This window comes from Capricornis sumatraensis, chromosome 15, assembly GCF_032405125.1.
Source record: "Capricornis sumatraensis isolate serow.1 chromosome 15, serow.2, whole genome shotgun sequence".
Taxonomy (NCBI): Eukaryota; Metazoa; Chordata; class Mammalia; order Artiodactyla; family Bovidae; genus Capricornis; species Capricornis sumatraensis.
Genome location: NC_091083.1, coordinates 64,613,427 through 64,632,849, shown reverse-complemented (window position 1 = coordinate 64,632,849; position 19,423 = coordinate 64,613,427). Strand labels below are relative to the sequence as shown.

Sequence of the window (19,423 nt, the reverse complement as noted above, 5' to 3'; positions counted from 1 at the left end):
CAATCTGTGTTTTACAGAGCCTTCCAGGAGATTCTGATGCATGCTAAAGTTTGGGAACCACTGCCATAAATAAACTTAATAGATGGGCAAGGGACTAGGAGAAGATGTTTATAACAATATCCAACAAGGGATTAAAATCTAAAAGGTATAAACTACTCCTGCACATCAACAAGAAAAAGACAGGAAACCCAAACGATAATGGGAAAAAGATATGAACAAACAATACTGAAGGGGAAGCCTAAATGCCTTACAAGTATAAGAGGAGGTTCTGAATCTCAGGGTTAACAGAGAAATGCAACTTAAAGCAACCTGATGCCACCTTACACCCAAATAGGCAAAAGGTTAGAAAGTTAGATGATGGTAAAGTTGCTGAAAACGTGGGGAGACAGTATCCTTCACACACTACTGGTGTAGCCATTCTAGTGACTTTTAGCGAAAATGAAAACATATATACCCTATGATCTACTCCTGGGTATAGAGCCCAAATAAATTTTCACACAGCCCCACAAGGGTCATGCACAATTTTCATCACAGTGTGGTTTATGGTAAGAGGAAATTGGAAGCAACCTGAGTGTCCATCAGTGGATGCTCAGCTTGGAATATTTTGCAGTGGTTGGATGCAATAAGTTAGGTTTTTACACAGGAAGGAAACAACAGAATGAGTTTGTTACATAATACCATTTATGTAAGGTAAACACACACATAAGACATTATACATTTTATGTCCAGGGACATATATCAACACATAGAGATGGGTACCCATGGTGGGGAGGAGAAGGATTGCGGGGATGTGTGGATGAAGTCTGGGGAATATAAAACGAAGTAAGATTCAGTCAGTCATGTCTGACTCTTTGCGTTCCCATGGACTGCAGCACGCCAGGCTTCCGTGTCCATCACCAACTCCGAGAGCTTGCTCAAACTCATGTCCATCAAGTCAGTGATCAGAAGGGCCTTTTGTGGGTCAGTTATGATGGGATAGTCATTTGCCATGAACTGACTATGAATCAGGGAACTTGCTGAATCCAAGCCCTGGTAATAATAATGATATTACTTTAACAATGGCGATAATAGTACCTACCTCATGGTAAGCACCTTGTGTCTGGCCATGTAAAGTTCTACAGATAAAATTTAGCTCTTCTAGGTAATTCTCTTGCCTCTTTTGAGGGCTTCTTTCAGCCTCTGAGCCTTTCCTGGGGCTGTGCAAGTCCTGTCTTTATGCTGACTTTTCTCCCCCTCCAATTCTGTCTTTGGGTTTCTTTGACTACCTGAGATGCGACGGCTGGCCTGCAGAATCTTTTCATTTGGACTTTGAGCATGGAGTCAGGCTGGAAGAGAGCTGTGAGGGGCAAGTCCTATTTTCTCCTCCCAAACTGTGAGTTCCCTGAGGATCTTCCTACATCTCACCCTCACCTCAGTTCATGTCCCGTTGCACACAGCTAAAGACAGGTAAACTGAGTCAGAAAGTGTTCGATGTGGAAGGGAACAGCATTTATTGAACACTTATCATGTGTTAGACCTAGCACTAAGGTCTTGACCTTCAGTAATCCCTATGACCCCCTTGTGAGGTGTGTGGGGTCAGAAGAGAAAATGGGAGAGGCAGAGAGGCTAGGACACCTACCAGACAGGGAGCCTAGCCTGTCCTGCTCCAGTCGCAAGATCTGAACGAGCGACTTGTTCAGAGCCTTAGGGTGGGGGCTGGGACCCAGATCATGCTCCTCTGGGTCGACTCTTGGTAGAAAGAAACCTCTATTCCACACTAAAGATCTAAGTCCATCTGCAAAGGGGAGGCCCTGCCTCTTAGAGCTTCAGAAAGACCCTCTGCACGATTTAGTATGTCCAGCGTGAGGTAATATCTAAGGGGAATCAGGAGACTCCCTCCAGTTTCTTCTCTGGAACCTCAGTTTCTCAAACTGTAAAATAGGAAAAGAGGTCTTCAGGCTCGGGGAATTCTTTTCTCAACCGGCCAGCAGGTGGAGCACACTCTCCATCACTCGCTTGGCCTCCAGAAAGTTGCGGAGTCTCGAGTGTCTGTCCAGAGGCCGAACGTCCGGGCTATCGGGACAGAGAAGTTCGCCGCCCTCCCCGACCGGCAGAGGGAGCTGCTGAGCCCAGCTTTGGGTCCCGCCCCTTGCAGGACATTCTCAGTACTGACCCGGGCGGGGGACCGGTAGGGACAGACTCCCGCCCCCGGAGCGCGGAGCCCCGGGCTGGGGTCTGGGGAGGGGATCCTGGGGATGGATCACACACACGCACAGACAAGGGCGCATGAGACTCAGGGGCGGGAGTGCGGGGCCACCCCCTTGCCCGCCCTCTGCATGGACGGCGGCACAGGCTACAGGTAGTTGTCCTCGGCCGCGTCGCCCCCGCCCGGGGAGTCCCGGGCCTCTTCGTCCGTGCTTTCGTCATCGTCGGGGGCCAGCGCCTCGATGTCGTGCGTTATGTCTGTCAGCAGCCGGTGGAAGGCCTGCGCCTCTGGCCGCTGGGCGCCGTCGTAGCTGCGCACCGCCGACGCCGACGTGGAGCTCATGCTGCGCTTGATGCGGCCGAAGCTGTCGGTGAGGATGCCGCCCTCGCGGATGCCCACGCCCTCCAGGAAGCCTTCGAAGTAGCCGATGTCCTGGTCCGGAATGAAGGGCCTCATCCCTGCGGGTCGAGAGCCACGATGATTCCCCGGGGTCAGCCCTTCCCCTCCCACCGAGGGATCACCTTCGCTGGAGGGCGGAGTTCAGATCCCCCGCCCTGCCACTCGCTGGCTGTGTGGCTTGCACAACTCCTTGACTCTCTGAGCTGGAGAATAATGGTACAGTGCCCCGTACACATTTAAATGCTCACTGCATGTTAGCTTATTCTTGTTGTCATTATTATTTCGATGGTTATATTCCTATTTATTCGTTATGTGCTGTGCTTAGTCGCTCAGTTGTGTCCCACTCTTTGCGACCCCATGGACTCAATAAGTAGCCTCAGTAAGTATTCTGAGCCTTACTGTCCTCACCTGTAAAACGGAGGTAATTGCACCTGTTCTCCCCAGCTGTAAGGATTAAGTAAGGTTCTTAGCACACACTGAGCAGCCCATTTGACTTCTGTTTTACTTCTGTCACTACTTACTAGCTTTATGACTTATGTACTTCGTTTCTCTAAGCGTCAGTTTTCTCATCTGCAAAACGGAGGCAAGTCACAGTTTCAGCTTTCAGAACTGAGGGCCTTCAACCAGATGATCCTTTGGCACATGGTTAACTGCCAAATACATGTTAACTTATTAAGAATGATCATTCCTGGGACTTCCCTGGTGGTCCAGTGGTTAAGGCTTGGCCTTCCAATCGAAGGGGTGCAGATTCAATTCCTGGTCTGGGAGCTAATACCCCATATGTCTCAGGGCCAACAAAACCAAAACATAGAAGCAATATTGTAACAAATTGAATAAAAACTTTTAAAAAAAGGATTATCATTCCTCTTTCTGTTATCATTAGCCCTCTTTACTAGCTCCATGACCTTGGACGAGTTCCTTAGCCTCTCTGAATTTCGGATGCCTCGTGGGGTAAAATGGGAAGTGTCATGCCCTCTTGCAGCTTTGCTGTGAAGGTGAAATCGTTACACCTGTGCTCTCTTTCCCGGCTCTGTGACTGCAGACAAGTCCCTTCCCCTCTCCACACTTTGGTTTCCTCGTTTGTCTCATGGATCTCATGATGTGGCTTTACGGGAGGCCAAAGGGTAAAGAGTGAACAATCCCAGCCTGGGCAGGGGGCTCACCGAGCAGGAGGAACTTGCGCCGGTCTCCGTAGAGCTTCAGCAGGCCTGCGCAGTAGTCCTGGATGGGCAGTCCCAGCCGGTACTCCCGAAGCAGCAGCGCAAACTGCTGGATCTCTGGGGGCCCCAGCTTAGTCCGCAACTGTGGGTGCACCATTTGAAATTAGTCCCCTGCCTAAAAGACCCAGGGCTGGGTGTATCCTCCTCAGAAAAGCTGGCCTCCTGGGGGACATCCAGACCCTTTGGGTTGCATCTAAGAGTGGGATGTGGACTCAAGCTGTCTAATTTAAAATCCTGGCCCCTTTACTGACCAGCTCTGTGATCATGAGCAGACGATAACCTCCTTAACCCTTGCTTTCCTCATCCACAAAGTGAGAATAATGTTGGCACTTCCTCTTGGGTTTTGTTGAAAGATGAAAGGCGATGATACATTATGGGTGCTCATAACAGTGCCCGGTATAAAGCCAGCACTCACTGCTAGCTGACTTCCTTAAGGTCTTTCATGGCTGACTCCGTTTACTCTCCAAATGTCATGCCCTGCCCTGACCTCTGCGGTCTTACACTTCAGTTATGCCCAGGGTTGTTCATGATTCCTGAAACACCTGGCCACTCTGCCCGCCCCAGCTCACCGTGACCATGTAGTCCTGTAACTGCTCGAGGCCCAGGCCGCTGTGGTCGCTGCTGCTGCAGTGGGAGCCAGGGAAAGAGGGTGTGGACGTGCCGCTGTAACAGGCTTCAAATGTGTCCTGGGAGCTGTTGCTGCAGGAACAGAGGGAAGGGGCCTCACTCCCTCTCTCCAGCTCCTCTCCATGTGGTAGGCTGAAGGTGGGAGGGGACAGTCACCCATGCCCTGGGACTGAGCCCTCCTCCTGGACCCCATTTTGGCCCTTGAGGTCTCCTGTGATCTGGCCCTGCACCACCTCTCAAGCCTCGCCTCACCCTTGCTGCTCAGGCTCAGGCCACCTGTCTTCTTGCTTTTCCTCTAATACTCCAAGTACCTCCTCACCTCTGGACCTTTGCCCATGCTATTACCTCGGCCTGGAATGCCTCTCTTTCCCTGTTGTGTGCTCAGCTAACTCTTCCTCATCATTGGATTTTAAAAGTCATCTCCTCGGGAGAGTTCTCCCTGACCCCTCCCGACCGGGTTAGACCCTCTGTCCAATATGATCACAAAGTCTGTAAGTCTACCCACGACATGGAGGCCTTTCCAATGCCCCCGCCAAATGTCCTTTCTAGCCACTCTGTCCCTCACATCCTCTGTCGCAGCCTCAGTGGCCTCCTGGCTGCTCCTCAGCCTCGCCAACCATATCCTGCCTCCGCCTCCTTGCACTTGCTGTTCCCTCTACCTGGAGTGCTCTTCCCCCTTTTATCCATCAGGTCTCAGTTCAAGTGTCGTCACCTTGGAGAGGCCCTCCTGACTCCCCAGATGAGGCAGGGTTTTTGCAGCCACTCTCTGAGCTTCGCGGTAGTGTTTCTTACTGTTGATGCTTATTGCTACTAAATAATGATTTCACTGTCCCTTTGCCACACTTGCAAAGCATGCATGAGCAGGGACCTTGGTTTTCTGTTTGCTGAGTACCTACTATGTGGCGAGCACAGGTCTCATTCTTGCTTTGCTCCCCCTGTATCCCTAGCACACAGCACAGCACACAGGGATGCTGAGGCAGGATCCGCGTGGTGAGTCTGAGGAGCAGCCAGGAGGCCACTGTGGCTGCGACAGAGGGTGTGAGGGACAGAGTGGTTAGAGAGGACATTTGGTGGGGGCATCAGAAAACCCTCTGTGTCATGGGTAGGTACAGAGTAGGTACTCAATAAATAGTGCTTAAATAAAAGTCAGCCTTGGGCTCTGCCTCCCAATCTCTATGTTGTTCCAGAACCATCGTCAATGATTAGCTCTATAGAAGCAGTGTGGACTCTAAGCCTACTTGGGTTCAAACCCCAGGCCAACAACTTACTAGCTTTTTGACCTTGTGTCAAGTTACTTCTCTATTTTTAAATTTCTCTAGCTATAAAATGGGATGGTAAAAATTGGTGTCATTGTGAGAAATAGAGGCGTTAGAGTTATGGACTAAGCAATAAATAAACAGTAGTTACTGTAATGTTGCTATGTTGATTTTTTAAATGAAGTGCATTATAAAATAGCCCTTGGCACATACCAAGTTCAAAAGATACTCATTGTCACGATTGTTGCCTCTCTAGCATACAGCAGATTGTTTAAGGACCGGCCTAAGGGTACATAGTATTAGGCAAATATATTGCTGGTAAAAATAGGGTGGGGGGAGTAAGGCATATATCACTGGCAGAGACTTGCCCTTGTGCAGTCAAAGGCCTTAGCAACAGAATTACGGTGACCAATGTGTCTCACTTTTCCTGGGACTTTCCTAGTTTTAGTACTGAAAATTCCATGTCCTGGGGAACATCTAAATCCTGAGCAAACTGGGGTGGTTGGTCACCCAAAATGGAACCCTGGACAATGTTCCCCACTGAGACTTTTTTAAAAACCTTGTTTTCCAGTCCTGCTTATAGCTAGCTGTGCCTATGAGACCACGTTCTGGCCGACAAGATGTAAGCAGAAGCCATCAGGTGGAAATTTTAGCAAAGAATTAAAGACCTGCTGTGATGGTCGGAGCTATTACCACTATTTTGGCCCATGAGGTGATTTGGGGGATGAAAGCAAGTGTTAGGGAAGCTGGAAAGATACATCTGGGCCCTTGAGGACCACAAGGCCATGAACTCCTGGTCTACTTTATGTAAGAGAGGGGGGAGGGGGAGGAAACTCTTATTTAAGCGGCTCTTCTTAGAGTTTTCTATTCCATGAAGCCAAAATGATTTTTTGGCATTACTTGTGATTTTGGCCTCTGCAAGCCACTGAGTGTCTGGATGACTGGGGAAGAGCGGCAGGGTCATGTGGACCTAGTTCTGGCCTCTGGCTGCCTTGTCTCTCTCTCAGGGGTTCAGATTCTATCAGCTCACCAGAGCCTCAGGCTCAGAGCCCAGTGTCTCAGCACAAATCAAAGTGGAGTCACTTTCCCCCATCCTCTCTTGCCCACAGGGTCTAAAGAGTGCCCAGAGGAGCAGTCCTATTTATGCAGGGACAGAAGGGACCAGAGTGGGGTCCCTGGCCAGGGCAGTACCCACAAGGAGCTGCAGCAGCTGAAGTCGGCGTCGTAGGCATAGGTCCCGTCAGTGCGGCAGCTCTCACCTGGGGGCAGCAGAGAGAGGGCAGTGAGTGCTGGCAAAGCGGGGACCAATATCCCCGGCTCCCCAAGGCCCCAAGCTCAGCCCCACCCTGGAGTAAAGATGGCGGCTGAAGCAAGGATGGCCTTGTAAGCAATCGTACAGGAGTTAGCTTACACACTGAGTGAAATGGGCAGCCACTGGAAGATTCTGACCAGGATTCCTGACACCACCACCAACACAGAGACAACCTTGGGCAACCCACCTCTTCCTCCTGGCCCTCACCTTCCCCAACGTTGTGACACCACCACCTTCCTGCCTACTCATGGGGACCTTGGGGAGAGCAAGCCAGGGAACAGTTGCCGTAGGGTTTGTAAGCCATATATGTTTGAGAGAGAGAGAGAGAAAAGACCTTTGAAGGGAAGGAGGTCAAAATCACGAGAAAGGAGCACCAGGTACAGAGAATTTGCTCTGTACCTGACCCTGTCACCCCAGTGAACCCAGGTACTGGCCTCCTCCTTGGCTCACTTAGTGGCTCTTCCTCAGGACACTCCCCTGACTTTCCAGGTCAGGCTGGTTTCTCATTATACATTTTCATACTAGAGTGTGTGGTTGCATTTTATTTGTGTAACTATTTCTTTTAAAGCAGGTTCTTTTTCTTAAAAAAACAAAAACAGGATTTCCAAGAACACTGGAGTGGGTTGCCGTTTCCTTCTCCAATGGAGCTATGCAAACAGGGACCACCCTGAGGGGGCTGTGGCTGAGGAAGTTCACTTTGGGGCCTTGAAGGCAGCATGGAGAGTGAAGCTTTTGCAGATGGAAGCTGTAGAATCAGGTGCACTTGGGTTTGAATCCTGACTCTGTCATTTGCCAGCTGTGTGACCTTGAGACATTTATCGACCTCTCTGAGCCTTAATAGCCTCATCTGTTAAAACTGGATTCATAAGGCCTCAGACAGTTCTTTCATCTGTTCAGAAAATACACCTTGAACATCTGCCCCTGGTCCTCCTCTAGGCACAGGCGACACAGTGGCAAACAGGACAGATGAGGCTGTTATGAGGATTACAAAACATGTGGCACACTGGGTCTGTGCTTGGCACATAGCTGGTGCTCAACAAATCTCTGTTGATTTCATTTTCATTCCAGCCCTTGACAGCACTCAAGGACCAGTCTTGAAATCTTGGTTTTGACCGAGAGTCCTAGTAGGGCTAGACGGCTCAGTAAACAGACAATCCCCCTGGGATGCCAAAATACAAAAGGGAGAGAGAGTTCACCTCTAAAGGGCTTATTATAAAGCTAGGCTTGAGGTCATTATGAAATTGGACATTTTATTTTAGCTATATATTGGGGGTACACTGTAATTGCTGTAGAAGTCAGGACCCCTAAAGGCTTTTGTTGGCCCCAGTCTTGGGAAATATCACCCTCTACCCCACGTCTGACCCCCACCTCCTCTGGCCTTTCGGGATGATTCACAGGAAGGTTGGCCAGGAACTGGAATACTCACTGCGGCTACAGAGCCACGGTCGTTCAGGCGTGGATGTGTAGTGGTAACCAGCCCGGTCCACGCACTCGATGCTCTGGTCCCCATAGATGATCTGGAAGACCTGACAGATGAGGGCACAGGACTCCTCGGCAGCATCCTTGTCCAGAGAAGAGGACAGAGCTCAGTTTCTCTTCCGTGATCAAGATGCCCCTGCTTCCTGAAAACGCAGTGTGAGCGGGCACACGGGGCACACATGCAACTGTGGGCGACTTCAGAGCCACTCTAAGGTCATTTTCCATCAAAATTATATAGCCATGTTCTGGGTGGCTTTTACAGAAACAGCCACTTACTGGTCTTTATAGAATCCTGTGACAACTGTAACTCTTGTGCTCTGAAAAGTACAAACATGTACCCCCAGTTTATGGGAGAATTATGGGCCTTCCTGAAGCTTATGCTAAATTAAATTAAGTTTACATGTAGGAAGCTGAAACCCAGAGACATAAAGCGATTAGCCAGGACTAGAACCCTAGTCTCCTAATACCTAGTAAGAGGAGGAAGAATTACATGTATGAAAATGATAGGCTCATCATAGCTATTGTGCCATATTTAGATGTGAGCTTCCTGGCACCCAGGGCAAAAATGGAAGCAGGATGAATATATAAACTTCAGTCCCTGACAGAAGGAAGGCATTTAGGTTCTTGGGTAAGACTTTTTTGAGATGGCAAATTTGAAGAGGAATTTGCCTCTTTGGTTTAACCTTTTGAGTAAGAGATATTGAAAGACAACTAATGAAGAGTCCATCTTCATGAAGTCATTTCTTATTTTGTGCTTCTCAAAAAGTCAGCCCAGGGTATAAGTTAAAATGTAACCTCAGGACAGGCATTTTGGGATGAGGGAGTGAAATTATCATTAAACCAGGATTGATCCTTATAATAACCCTATCAAGTGGACAGAGAAGAGGGGATACTTATTTTATGAGACTGGATAAGTGACTCATATAGCAGGCTCTTGGCTTTGGTTAATATTGGCGCCCAGGTTTTTTGACTCTAACTCCTATACCCTTCTTGGGACCATGATGCCTCAGATTGGAGGCCAGAGGCTCAGGTACTCCCGGGGAAAAAAAGCCTTATTTATTTACTCATTCTACAAATTATTACTTATTTCCACTGTGTGGCAGGCACCGGACTGGGTTCTGGAGTCTCAGAGGTGAATTAGGTAAGGCCTAAAGCCCTCCCAGCCTAGTGGAATAAACAGGACACACTGGTACCTATGTCTGGAATTGACTTTCTTGGCTCTTTGCCCTGCTGCTTCCTTCTCTCTTCCACATTTCAGTTTAAAAGGCACAAACTCACTTTCCCTCTGAAAAATGGATCTCCTTCCTCCTTATCATTTCAAGTTGCCTGTTTTTTTGTTGGTCCCCATCACAACATATTGTAATATATTACAAACTAATCCATCTACTCAATATATTTATTGAGCAGCTAGGAAATGGCAACTCATTCCAGTATTCTTGCCTGGAGAATCCTGTGGACAGAGGAGCCTGGTGGGCTACAGTCCGTGGGGTTGCAAAGAGTCGAACATGACTGAAGTGACTTAGCATGAACGCACACATATGCCAGGCACTTTTCTAGGTGCCAAGGATAAATGCGAAAGTGTTTCAAGTCCGCTCCATAGCCTGAGTTTACTGGTTACTATCCACCTTTCTTTCTAAAGAGGCACCATGTCCATTTTGTTCACCACATGGGATTTATATATAGGGGGAGTTCAAGGCCCTGGGTCAGAGAAAAAGCTTACAAGTCTCAGGGTTTGGAGGTGTCTGCTAGACAGTGAGCTCCCTAAAGGAGGACACTAATTATGTCTTGTTGATTTCTGTATCCATGTCACCTAGACCAAAGCCTAGCAGAAGCTGGTACTCAACAAACATGGTCAAATAACTAAAAGCAAGGGTGAATGTGGAGGATGGAGGGTGGGGCAAGAATGGCAGGAAATCTTATGCTTTGGGTGATGACCATTGTTACCAAGAGTACGGGCTCTGAACTTTTGGGTCCCAGTGTTGAAATCACCGCCTGCTTCCTGTGCGACCTGGCACAAGTTGCTTAGCCTCTGTGTCTGTTTCCTTCTCTGTAGAATAGGAATGATGGTAATATTTGCCTCTAGGGGTTAACGTGAGAACAAAATGATTAATGCTGGTTTCCTGTCTGGCACAGGTCGGGCACTCAATTCGTGCTGGTGATTACTGTCCTCATGATTCTTACTGTGGTAGTGCGGAGACTGAGGACTTTGGGGAAAGAGGAGGGCTGGAGGAGGGATTAGATCTAAGTCTGGGCCATTCTGAACTTTCACCCCCCCGGGACAAGTAAGGGGGAGGTGTCCGGGAGCTGGAGGGTAGAAGCCTTTTGCCGTCATGGGCACACAGTGCCTGAAATCCTGGGGAGTAGGGCCAAAGGAGGGAGATGAAAAGGGACGGGGGGACGCGGGAGTGGGGGCGGAGGGTTGCGGGGGTAGGGGCAGAGGGATGGGGGGCGGGGGCGCGGGAGTGAAGACGTGCCCTGGAGGGCAGGGTGCAGGGGCGCAGGGTGCCCTCGGGCTCACCCTGTTGGCCACAGCCAGAATGACCAGGTTGCAGTAGGCGTCGGGGCTGGGGTCCTGCGGGTCTAGCGGGTTGGGGCCCGGGTGGCGCCGCTCCCAGCTGCCACCGCCGCCGCCCGCCTGCCTCCGCTCCCAGCTGCCGCCTGGCTTTCCCGCGCCGCCGCCGCCGCCCGCGTGCCGCCGCTCCCAGCTGCCGCTGAACGTCTGCCGCCGCTCCCAGCTGCCCGACGCCCGCGCCCCGGCGCGCTGGCGCTCCAGGCTGCCGCCGCCGCCGCCCCCGGCCCGGGCCTCTGCGCCTGCGCCGCCGCCCCACGCCATCCGCCAGTCCAGGCTGCAGATGGTGTGGCGCCGCTCGGTGGTACCCACCCGCCGCTTCTCGGGCGCCATGCCAGGTGGGCCCGGGTCGCGCCCCGCCCCGCCGGGGCTGGCGTCTACGCCGGCTGGCACCGGGTCCACGCCCAGACCTAGGAGAGGTCGGGTGGCCGTCAGAGCAGGAGATCCAGGCTAAGCGTCCCCTCTCCCGACGCCAGCTGGGGGTCCTGACCCGCCGCTGCGGGATGGGGGTTTGGGAGTGAGTCCCCCAGCCCTTGTGCTCAGGCCACACCCCTAGCTTCAAAATCAGGAGGCCCGACCCCGCCCCACCCTCAGGCTCCACCCCTGGATCTGGCCTTTCCCACCCATCCCACCCCATCCAGACGCCCCTTGCCTCGGACCCTGCCGTCTGATCTGAGTAGTGGTCAGGCTATCGCCTCCCTCTTTACTGTTAACTCTGACCCTGTTCTTGGTTTCGGGAACCTCTCCTTGGATCCAAGCTTCCCTTCAGCCCCGCCCCTGGTCTCAGGCCCCCGCCCCTAGCTTGGCAGGGTCTCACACCTCCCACCAGGTAGCTCAGCCGCGAGCTCCGCCCCCCAGTGTACGGCTCCGCCCCTAAGTGAGACTCCGCTTCTTGCCCCAGGTACCCTCCTAGCCTCAGAGGTTTGCTACCCATGAATCACGCGTTCAGGCCTCAGGATTCTGGCTTCTCCATCAATTCCGAGATGGTGGGTCAGGCCGCCCTCCTTCAACCCTCAACACTGGGCTCCCACTTCTTGCAAACAGCCATGCCCTATCCCTAGTCTAGGGGTAGTTTGGTCAGGCCTTCCATCACCCCATCCTCCAGCCTCAGGCTCCGCCCCCGCCCCAGGCTGCGCCCATTTCTAGGTGTCGGGCCGTTCTCTACCCTTTCCCCTCCCCGCCCTGCCCCGCCAGGCCCCGCCCACCGTACCGGTCTTCAGCACCAGCAGGTGCAGAGCGTCGTCCTGCAGGTAGGAGGCGGCGGCAATCTCGTGCGTGGGTATACGCAAGATAAGCTCCTCGTTGTCGCGCCAGGTGAGCAGCAGGCAGCGGGCCGACAGGCTCAGGATGCTGTCTTGCTCCGCCGTGGTCTTCAGCGGCAGCTCCTTCAGCTGCTGCGGGGTGGGTCGGATCTCCTGAGTCCCGGTGGCCACGGGTGGGAAACGTAGGGGACCAGACCCTGTCCTCCCCTCTCCCGGCGCCTCACCCTGGCCGTGTCCAGCAGCTGCAGGAGCTCGTCCCGGCTGGAGGGGTTCAGTGAGGAGGTGACCCAGGTGAGGTGGCCCAGGAACTGTATAGAAATGGGACGGGGGTGGGGGTGGTGGGAGAAGGGCAGAGAGGTTACCTTGAAGCCGCGGAGGACCCTGACCTCACTGACACCGTAAGGGTAGACTGAGATAGAAATATCTGAATTAATAATAATGGCTTGGTAATAACTGTTATTAAAGCAATCCTAGGACCCATAGTCCTGCGAGTTTTATGTACTCATTCATCCTTACTTTGAGGATGAGAAAACTAAAGCACAGTCAAAATAAATAACCTGCCCAGTATTATCTATAATAGAAAGGGTGGAGCTGGACTCCACACACCAGAACCCACACTCTCACAGCTAGCTTATTTTTGCTAATATAAGCTTACTTTATGAACATACAGTTATTTGACTATGGCAGAAGCAGAGGTCACTGTAATAGCTTGAAAGAACAGGCCACTTGTAATTTCCCACTTGGCCAGAGTGGCTCCTGTTCATCCCAAGCACCCGTGTCAACAGGTCACTGGCCTTCTTTATGACCTTGTTGCAGAAATTAAGTGGGAAGGAAAGAATATTGTATCAAGTTAGTGTATAATTTTGTCAGAAAAATAAGTAAATAAATCATTCATTCTTACTTATAGCTTAATGTTACTTGTAGCTAAATGTCATTAAGTGTAAGAATTAACATTTTTCATTATTTTTGGTTTTATTCTTACAGGTGAATTCTACCAATCATACCATTTCTCTTCTTTTTATTCTCTATAAAGTTTTAGTCCCCAGTTTTTTAAGTGGATTTGTTAGCTTTTCACTTTATAGGGTTGCCAGATAAAATACAAGATGCCAATTAAATTTGGTTTTCATGTAAACAACTAATTTTTTAGTTTGTTTTTAAAGTAATTTTAGTCTCATGTAGCACTGGGTATATATTAATACTAAAAAATATCATTGCCTACCTGAAATTCAAATTTTTAATAAAAACTTTATTGAAGTATAATTGATTTACAATGCTTCAGGTATACAGTCAAGTGATTCAGCTGTATACATATATAATATATATATTCTTTTTCATATTCTTTCCCATCATAGATTATTACAAAATATAAACTATATTTCCCTGTGTTATACAATAGGTCCTTGTTGTTTATCTATTTTATATATAATAGTGTGTGTTAATCCCAAACTCCTAATTTATCCCTCCCCCTACCAAAATTTAAATTTAACTGGGTTCCTGTTTTTGCTAAATCTGACACTCCTACCCCCATATCGATCTTTGTAGGGTAATGAGGATTCTCCACTGCTCCTTCATGGTGCGCATGAAATAGAAGTAAAGCCCTTGAGTTGGCCCAAGTCCCTGTGACTTGCAGAACTGGCTTCCTTTAATCTGGACACCATCCAAGTAGCAGTAATGTCACTGCAGTAAAATCTCACAAGATGGAGACTGGCTTTTCAGGGCACAGGGCACCTTCCCATCTGCTCTGCCCTTGGGGTAAACTTTGAGCCCCATGTTGAGATGGGAACACTGAGGCTGAGCAGATGGAGGTCACTTGCTGAGGGTTCCCAGCATAATGCACGTGCAAGGCTGGGTTGACTCCAGGCCTCTTTCCCCTGAGCCTCCCCTGTGTCAGACAAGGCTGGTCATAGGTTGGTGTGCAGGAGAGGTAAAGTCTTTCCTGATGGGGTCCAGAACACGCCACCCTAAAATATGGCACCTCAGCACATCGACTATTTTAAGCTGAAGGAGTCAGAGGAAAGGACAGCAGCAGGAAGGTCATTCGGAATTCCCCTGCATCATCCTTCTTCCCTGAAAGCAGGAGATAAATCTCCTTGGTGAAAGGTACCCTCTTTTCAGAGTACCAGCAGGAAGGGAGACCGCCTTATCACCAGAGACAGGGAACTGAGGGCCGAGAAGTCTGTATAAACAATCCTTGTTCCTCCTTTTCCGTGTACTACCCCTACTCCGAACACCTCTGCCTTGTCAGTTCTTCACAGATTTATTGTTTCTTTGTCCAAAATGTATAAAAGTTTCCGGCTCTAGTCACTTCTCAGGGTCTTCCATTCTCTCCCTGAACGTTCTCATGTACATGTGAAAATTTAATAAAATGTGTGTGCTTTTCTCCAGTTAATCTTTGTTCAATTTAAATTTCAGACCCAGCCAGGGACCCTAGGAGGGTTGAGGGAAACTTTCCCCCTAATCCGTTGTCCCCAGATCCTTCGCACCCCTCCCCCCTCATCCCACGCATACCTTGACCTCTTTCTCCAGATAGTCACAGAGTAGAATCTGAGGGTCGATGAGGTAGTCGGGGGGATAGAGGGGCATTGAGTGCAGGGGGCGGCGGCTCACACTGCTCCGACAGGCTGCCCGGCGCGCAGCCTTGGGGAACACCAGCCTCCGGATGGGGGACACAAAGCCCTGGGGGAGCAAGGGCGTGGGGGTAACAGCAATAATAATAGCCACTGACTTGGTCTTCTCCAGCACCAGCACTTATACGAAGCATTATATTATCTAATTGCATTCTAACAAAAACACTGCAGGGAGGGGCAGGTTACCTCTGTGATTTCCATTTTACAGATGGAGAAACTGAGCCTCAGAGAGAGCTAGTAAGGTTACCAGCTAGTGGCTGTAGAACCAATAGTTCACCCTGGGCAGTCTGGCTCCAAACCTTCATTCTAAATACCCAGGTTAGAGGTGAGTTTGGGGGAGAATGGATACATGTCTATGTATGGCTGAGTCCCTTCGCTGTTCGCCTGAAACTATCACAACATTGTTAATTGGCTAACCCCAATACAAAATAAAAAGTTAAAAAAAAAAAAACACCCAGGTGACAGTAGGAACCTACCTAGGCTAGGCTGGGGCAAGTACAGAAGAATATTAACATCCAATCTGGCTGAATGGTAGGTGCATAGGTATTTATTAAGCTATTTTCTGTGCTTTCCTCAATATTAGAAATGATTGATTTCTAACTAATGATACTGTAGTATAATCCAGTGAGCACCTGCATAAAAATGGCCTGGGTCTAGATTGAAGGAGCAAATTCTAGGGCCTCAACTCAGCTCAACAGAATTTAAACACTCAGGAAAGTGTGAGCACTGATTTAGAGCAGTGGTTCTCAGTGTGTGGTTCCTGGGTCTCCACCACCAGCAGTAGCAGCATCACCTGGGAATTTAAGAGAAATTTACATCCTTGTGCTCCATCCCAGACCTATTGGATCAGAAACTGGGATGAGACCCCCATGATCTGTGTTTTAACAAGCACCCCAGGTGATTCTAATGCCCAGTTCAAGTTTTACAATCAGTATCATGGATCCTGGATTAAGTACAGGGAAGCTCTGAGGAATGAGATCAAGCAATCTGGGAACAAACATTCCAAGAAGAGGGCACAGCATGTGCAAAACCCTGGGGGCCGCAAGGGCTGGATGAGCACAAGCCTGGAGAAGAAGTATTATAGCCATTTCACTGCAGTCAAATGATGAGATGAATAAGTCATAGAGAGCTTGAATGTTGGCTATGGAGCCAGGACTTTATCCCATGTATGGGAGTATGTGTATATGCCTGAGTGGACCGGGAAAATGGTTGTTTTGTCTGTGGCCCTGAATGTTCCAGCCTTGCCCACTTCTCCAACTTCACCTCACTGCCCCTCACTCCTGTTCTGTGGTTCTAGGGCCATCTTTCCGTTCTTCCTACTTGCTATATTCCTTCCTCCTGTGGAGGGGCTTTGCACACACTGTTTCCCTGCCTGAAACACTCTTTCCTACCCCCTTTCCTTCCACCTATCAGCTCAGGCTGACCAGTCTAAGGTTTAACATTCTCCCAGCACAGCATATGGAGAATTTTGTACACTTTCACATTAATTGCTTAAAAAAAAATTGAAAGCTGTCTCCCCCACTAGACTGTAAGCTCCAGGGAGGGAGGAGGGACCTTGTCTGACTTTGCTCACAGTGCACCATCACGAGCACCAGGCATGGTGCCTGGCCCATAATAGATACTGAATAAATATCTGTAGAAGGAAGGAACCAAGAAGCAACAAGCACCTATGTCTTGGCTCCCTTCGGAGCCCTCATAATTCACATGGGAGCCTTTCCAAACAGTTGGATCTTGGTTTCCTGGGGGAAGAGGGCTCGGTGGGGATGGGGGTGGGAGTTGGAAGCCCAGAGGCTTCCTGGACAGCAAAGACAAACAGGTGAGATGCCCAGAGAACCAGACTAGAAAATTTCTGAGAGTCAGGAAGAAGTAAAGATCTAGGGGGTTGGGGAGTGACCCTCAGGCTGAGGCCTTTGGAGCAGAACTGGTCCCTGTATAAAGATGGGGAGAGGGCAGGCTCAGCTAGAACCTGGCAGGAGGAGGAGGTAGATGTCCCAAGCCCAGATAGGCAGCCTTGTAGCACACATTTGCCCTGCCTGAGGTCCTTCTCCCTGATGAGGCAAGGAGCAGGGGAATGGGTTTGCTTGATGTCTGTTTTCCTGTCTGTCCTTCAGTCTGAGAAACTGCAGGGGAGAACTCCCAGGAACACCAGGGAAGCAGGTTGGGAGTGTCTCCAGACTAATCTGGCTGGCTGGATTTTCCTGGAAGGTACCTGTCCGTCTGTTCTTTTCTGGGATGGCAGAGGTCACTAAGAGCGGGCAGACTGGTTAGAGAGTTTGAGCCAAATGTCTGGCTGCCCAAGGGTGGAGAGGAAGGTCTTTCCAAATAAGAAGAAAGGTGCTCCTGACGCCACTCACTGCCCATCACCCCACCCCTAGGCTTCTCATTTCTCCAACTCTGGGTACACTTCTCTACCCCGAACCCTTTCCAAACCCCCACCTACCTTTTTCCCTTTCTTGACTTCATATTCCATGGTGAAGCGTCCCCTCCGCTCCTGCCACCCTCCTAGCCACCCCTCCACCTTCTCCCCCCACGCAGTTCCTTTGTTCTTTTTCCTGCCTGGTCGGAAACTCCACCAGCCCTGGAGTTCCTGCCCCTCCCATCTGATAGTGAGCGCTGGGTGAGGGGTGGATGAAGGATGCAGCCTTGGGACCCTCCAGCTGAACAGTGGAAGCCCAGTCAGAGCACCAGACCAGGGAGAAAACCCCAAGATCTCCAGCCCGCAGGCTTGCTACCAAGGGGGCTTGGGAACTGATTAAGGCTGGGAAGTGTCCTCTGAATTTAGAGACAGAAAATCCCAGATCCACCCCCACTTCTGCCACTGACCTTGCTGTGTGACCTTGGCAAGGCAGGTGAGTTCCCCTTTTCACAGCCTGTTTCCCCCTCCCTTTTATAAATTAGGAGTAAACATTGCCTTCCTCTCTAGGCTGCTGTGGTGAGAAAAAAATGAAAGAGTGGGTGGGCAAATGCTTCATAAACTAGGGACTATTGTGTGAAAGCAAGTTATGATTTTAAGAATTAATCATTACCAATATTAAGGGAGGCAGTATGCCTGGGCTTCAGAGATAGGCCGCTGGAGTTTGAATCCTGGCTTTGCCACTTACTAAGCTTATGACCTAGGGTCTGTAACCTCCTGTGCCTCCATTTCCCCATTTGTAACATGGGTACAATATCAGCCTGACCCTCAGAGTGAACTTGTAAGAATTAAACTCACTTAGAAAAACTCCTGGAACATGTGAAGTACTCAATAAACATTAACTCTTCACCTATCTGTGTGTCTGCGTGTTCTGGGCTGTTTTACTGTCTCTTGAGAGAATACTACTAGGGAAGCAGGGCTCACTTTGTGGTTCTCCACTGAGCCCTTTATGTGTTTCATCTCACTGATTCTTCACAATATTGGTGTACCATTGTTATATGTGTTGTGTTTGTGTATTAGTTGCTCAGTCGTGTCCAACTCTTTGTGACCCCATAGACTGTAGCCAGCCAGGGTTCTCTGTTCATATAATTTTCCAGGCAAGAATACTGGAGTGGGTCACCATTCCCTTCTTCAGGGGCTCTTTTCGACCCAGGGATCGAACCCAGGTCTCCAGCATTTCAAGTGAATTCTTCACTGTCTGAGCCGCCAAGGAAGCCCCATATGTGCTATCCAGATTTTTAAAACAGACTCAAGTGCGGAGGTGAACCCAGGGAGGGCACACAGTAAATGGGATGAGAGCCTGGAATTTCTGCCTGGTCTGGCTCCGATCTGAAGCCTGGTTACTTACCTCTCGGGCCTATGCCCTCTGCGTGGCCCACCCAGAGCAACGGGAAAGGTTCTGAGTGATCCCTCCTCACCTTGCCCCGACCACTCGGTTCTGGAGACCTAAGCCCTGGAACTGATTTGCTATATGATGTAAGCAGGCTGCTTATTGTAACCTCTCTGGGTCTCAGCTTCCTCATTTTTCCACTGGGAACAATAAGCCCCCAAACTCTGTCCTGGAGTCAGAGGTATGAGAGGAGAGATATCAGGCCATGGATAAAAAGCAGTTGGAAACTGTGAAGTGCAGGGGCCCATGCATAGGATTGTTTGGAAAGTTTTTTTTAAATACCCCAGTATGCCAGGCCAGTGCCCGTGGGAGCAAAGCTCATAGCTCCCTACTGCCTCTGGGTGTGAGAGCTGCAGAAGACTCTCAGACACCAGCCTTCCCTCTGTCTCTTCCTCCCTCTTTCAGAGGTGGGGAAATGGCCCAGACTGCTCAGTGATAGCTCACAGAGCCACCCTCCCTGCTCCCTGACACCCTGCCCGTCCTGTCCCTACAGCAGGAAGTGAAAGCCTCTGCTTGCGGGCTAACAGGAAGAGGCCAGGATGTACTAGCCAATCCCTGACCGCCCTGGACGTCACCCTCCCAGTTAACCCCTGAGCAGGTCCCGAATTCCCACCCTCAGATGGCAGCTGGGAATGAGACATGGTCTCTTGCTCTGGAACCTCCATGATGGCTTTTGCAAGCCTT

At 50.1% G+C, this 19,423-nt stretch overlaps 1 protein-coding gene across 1 annotated transcript; it reads right to left on the bottom strand.

Annotated features, from left to right (window-relative positions):
* Positions 1–765: 765 nt before the first annotated feature.
* CCM2L (CCM2 like scaffold protein) lies at positions 766–17,432 on the bottom strand. The gene is made up of 10 exons (XM_068987134.1): positions 17,377–17,432; positions 14,818–14,985; positions 12,534–12,617; positions 12,258–12,441; positions 10,997–11,457; positions 8,426–8,561; positions 6,883–6,946; positions 4,374–4,503; positions 3,748–3,886; positions 766–2,643 (listed from the first exon to the last, which is right to left on the bottom strand). Exons 1-10 carry the CDS (start codon positions 17,404–17,406, stop codon positions 2,333–2,335), a joined length of 1,707 nt encoding a protein of 568 aa, XP_068843235.1. The 5' UTR covers positions 17,407–17,432; the 3' UTR covers positions 766–2,332.
* Between the last annotated feature and the right edge of the window lie 1,991 nt (positions 17,433–19,423).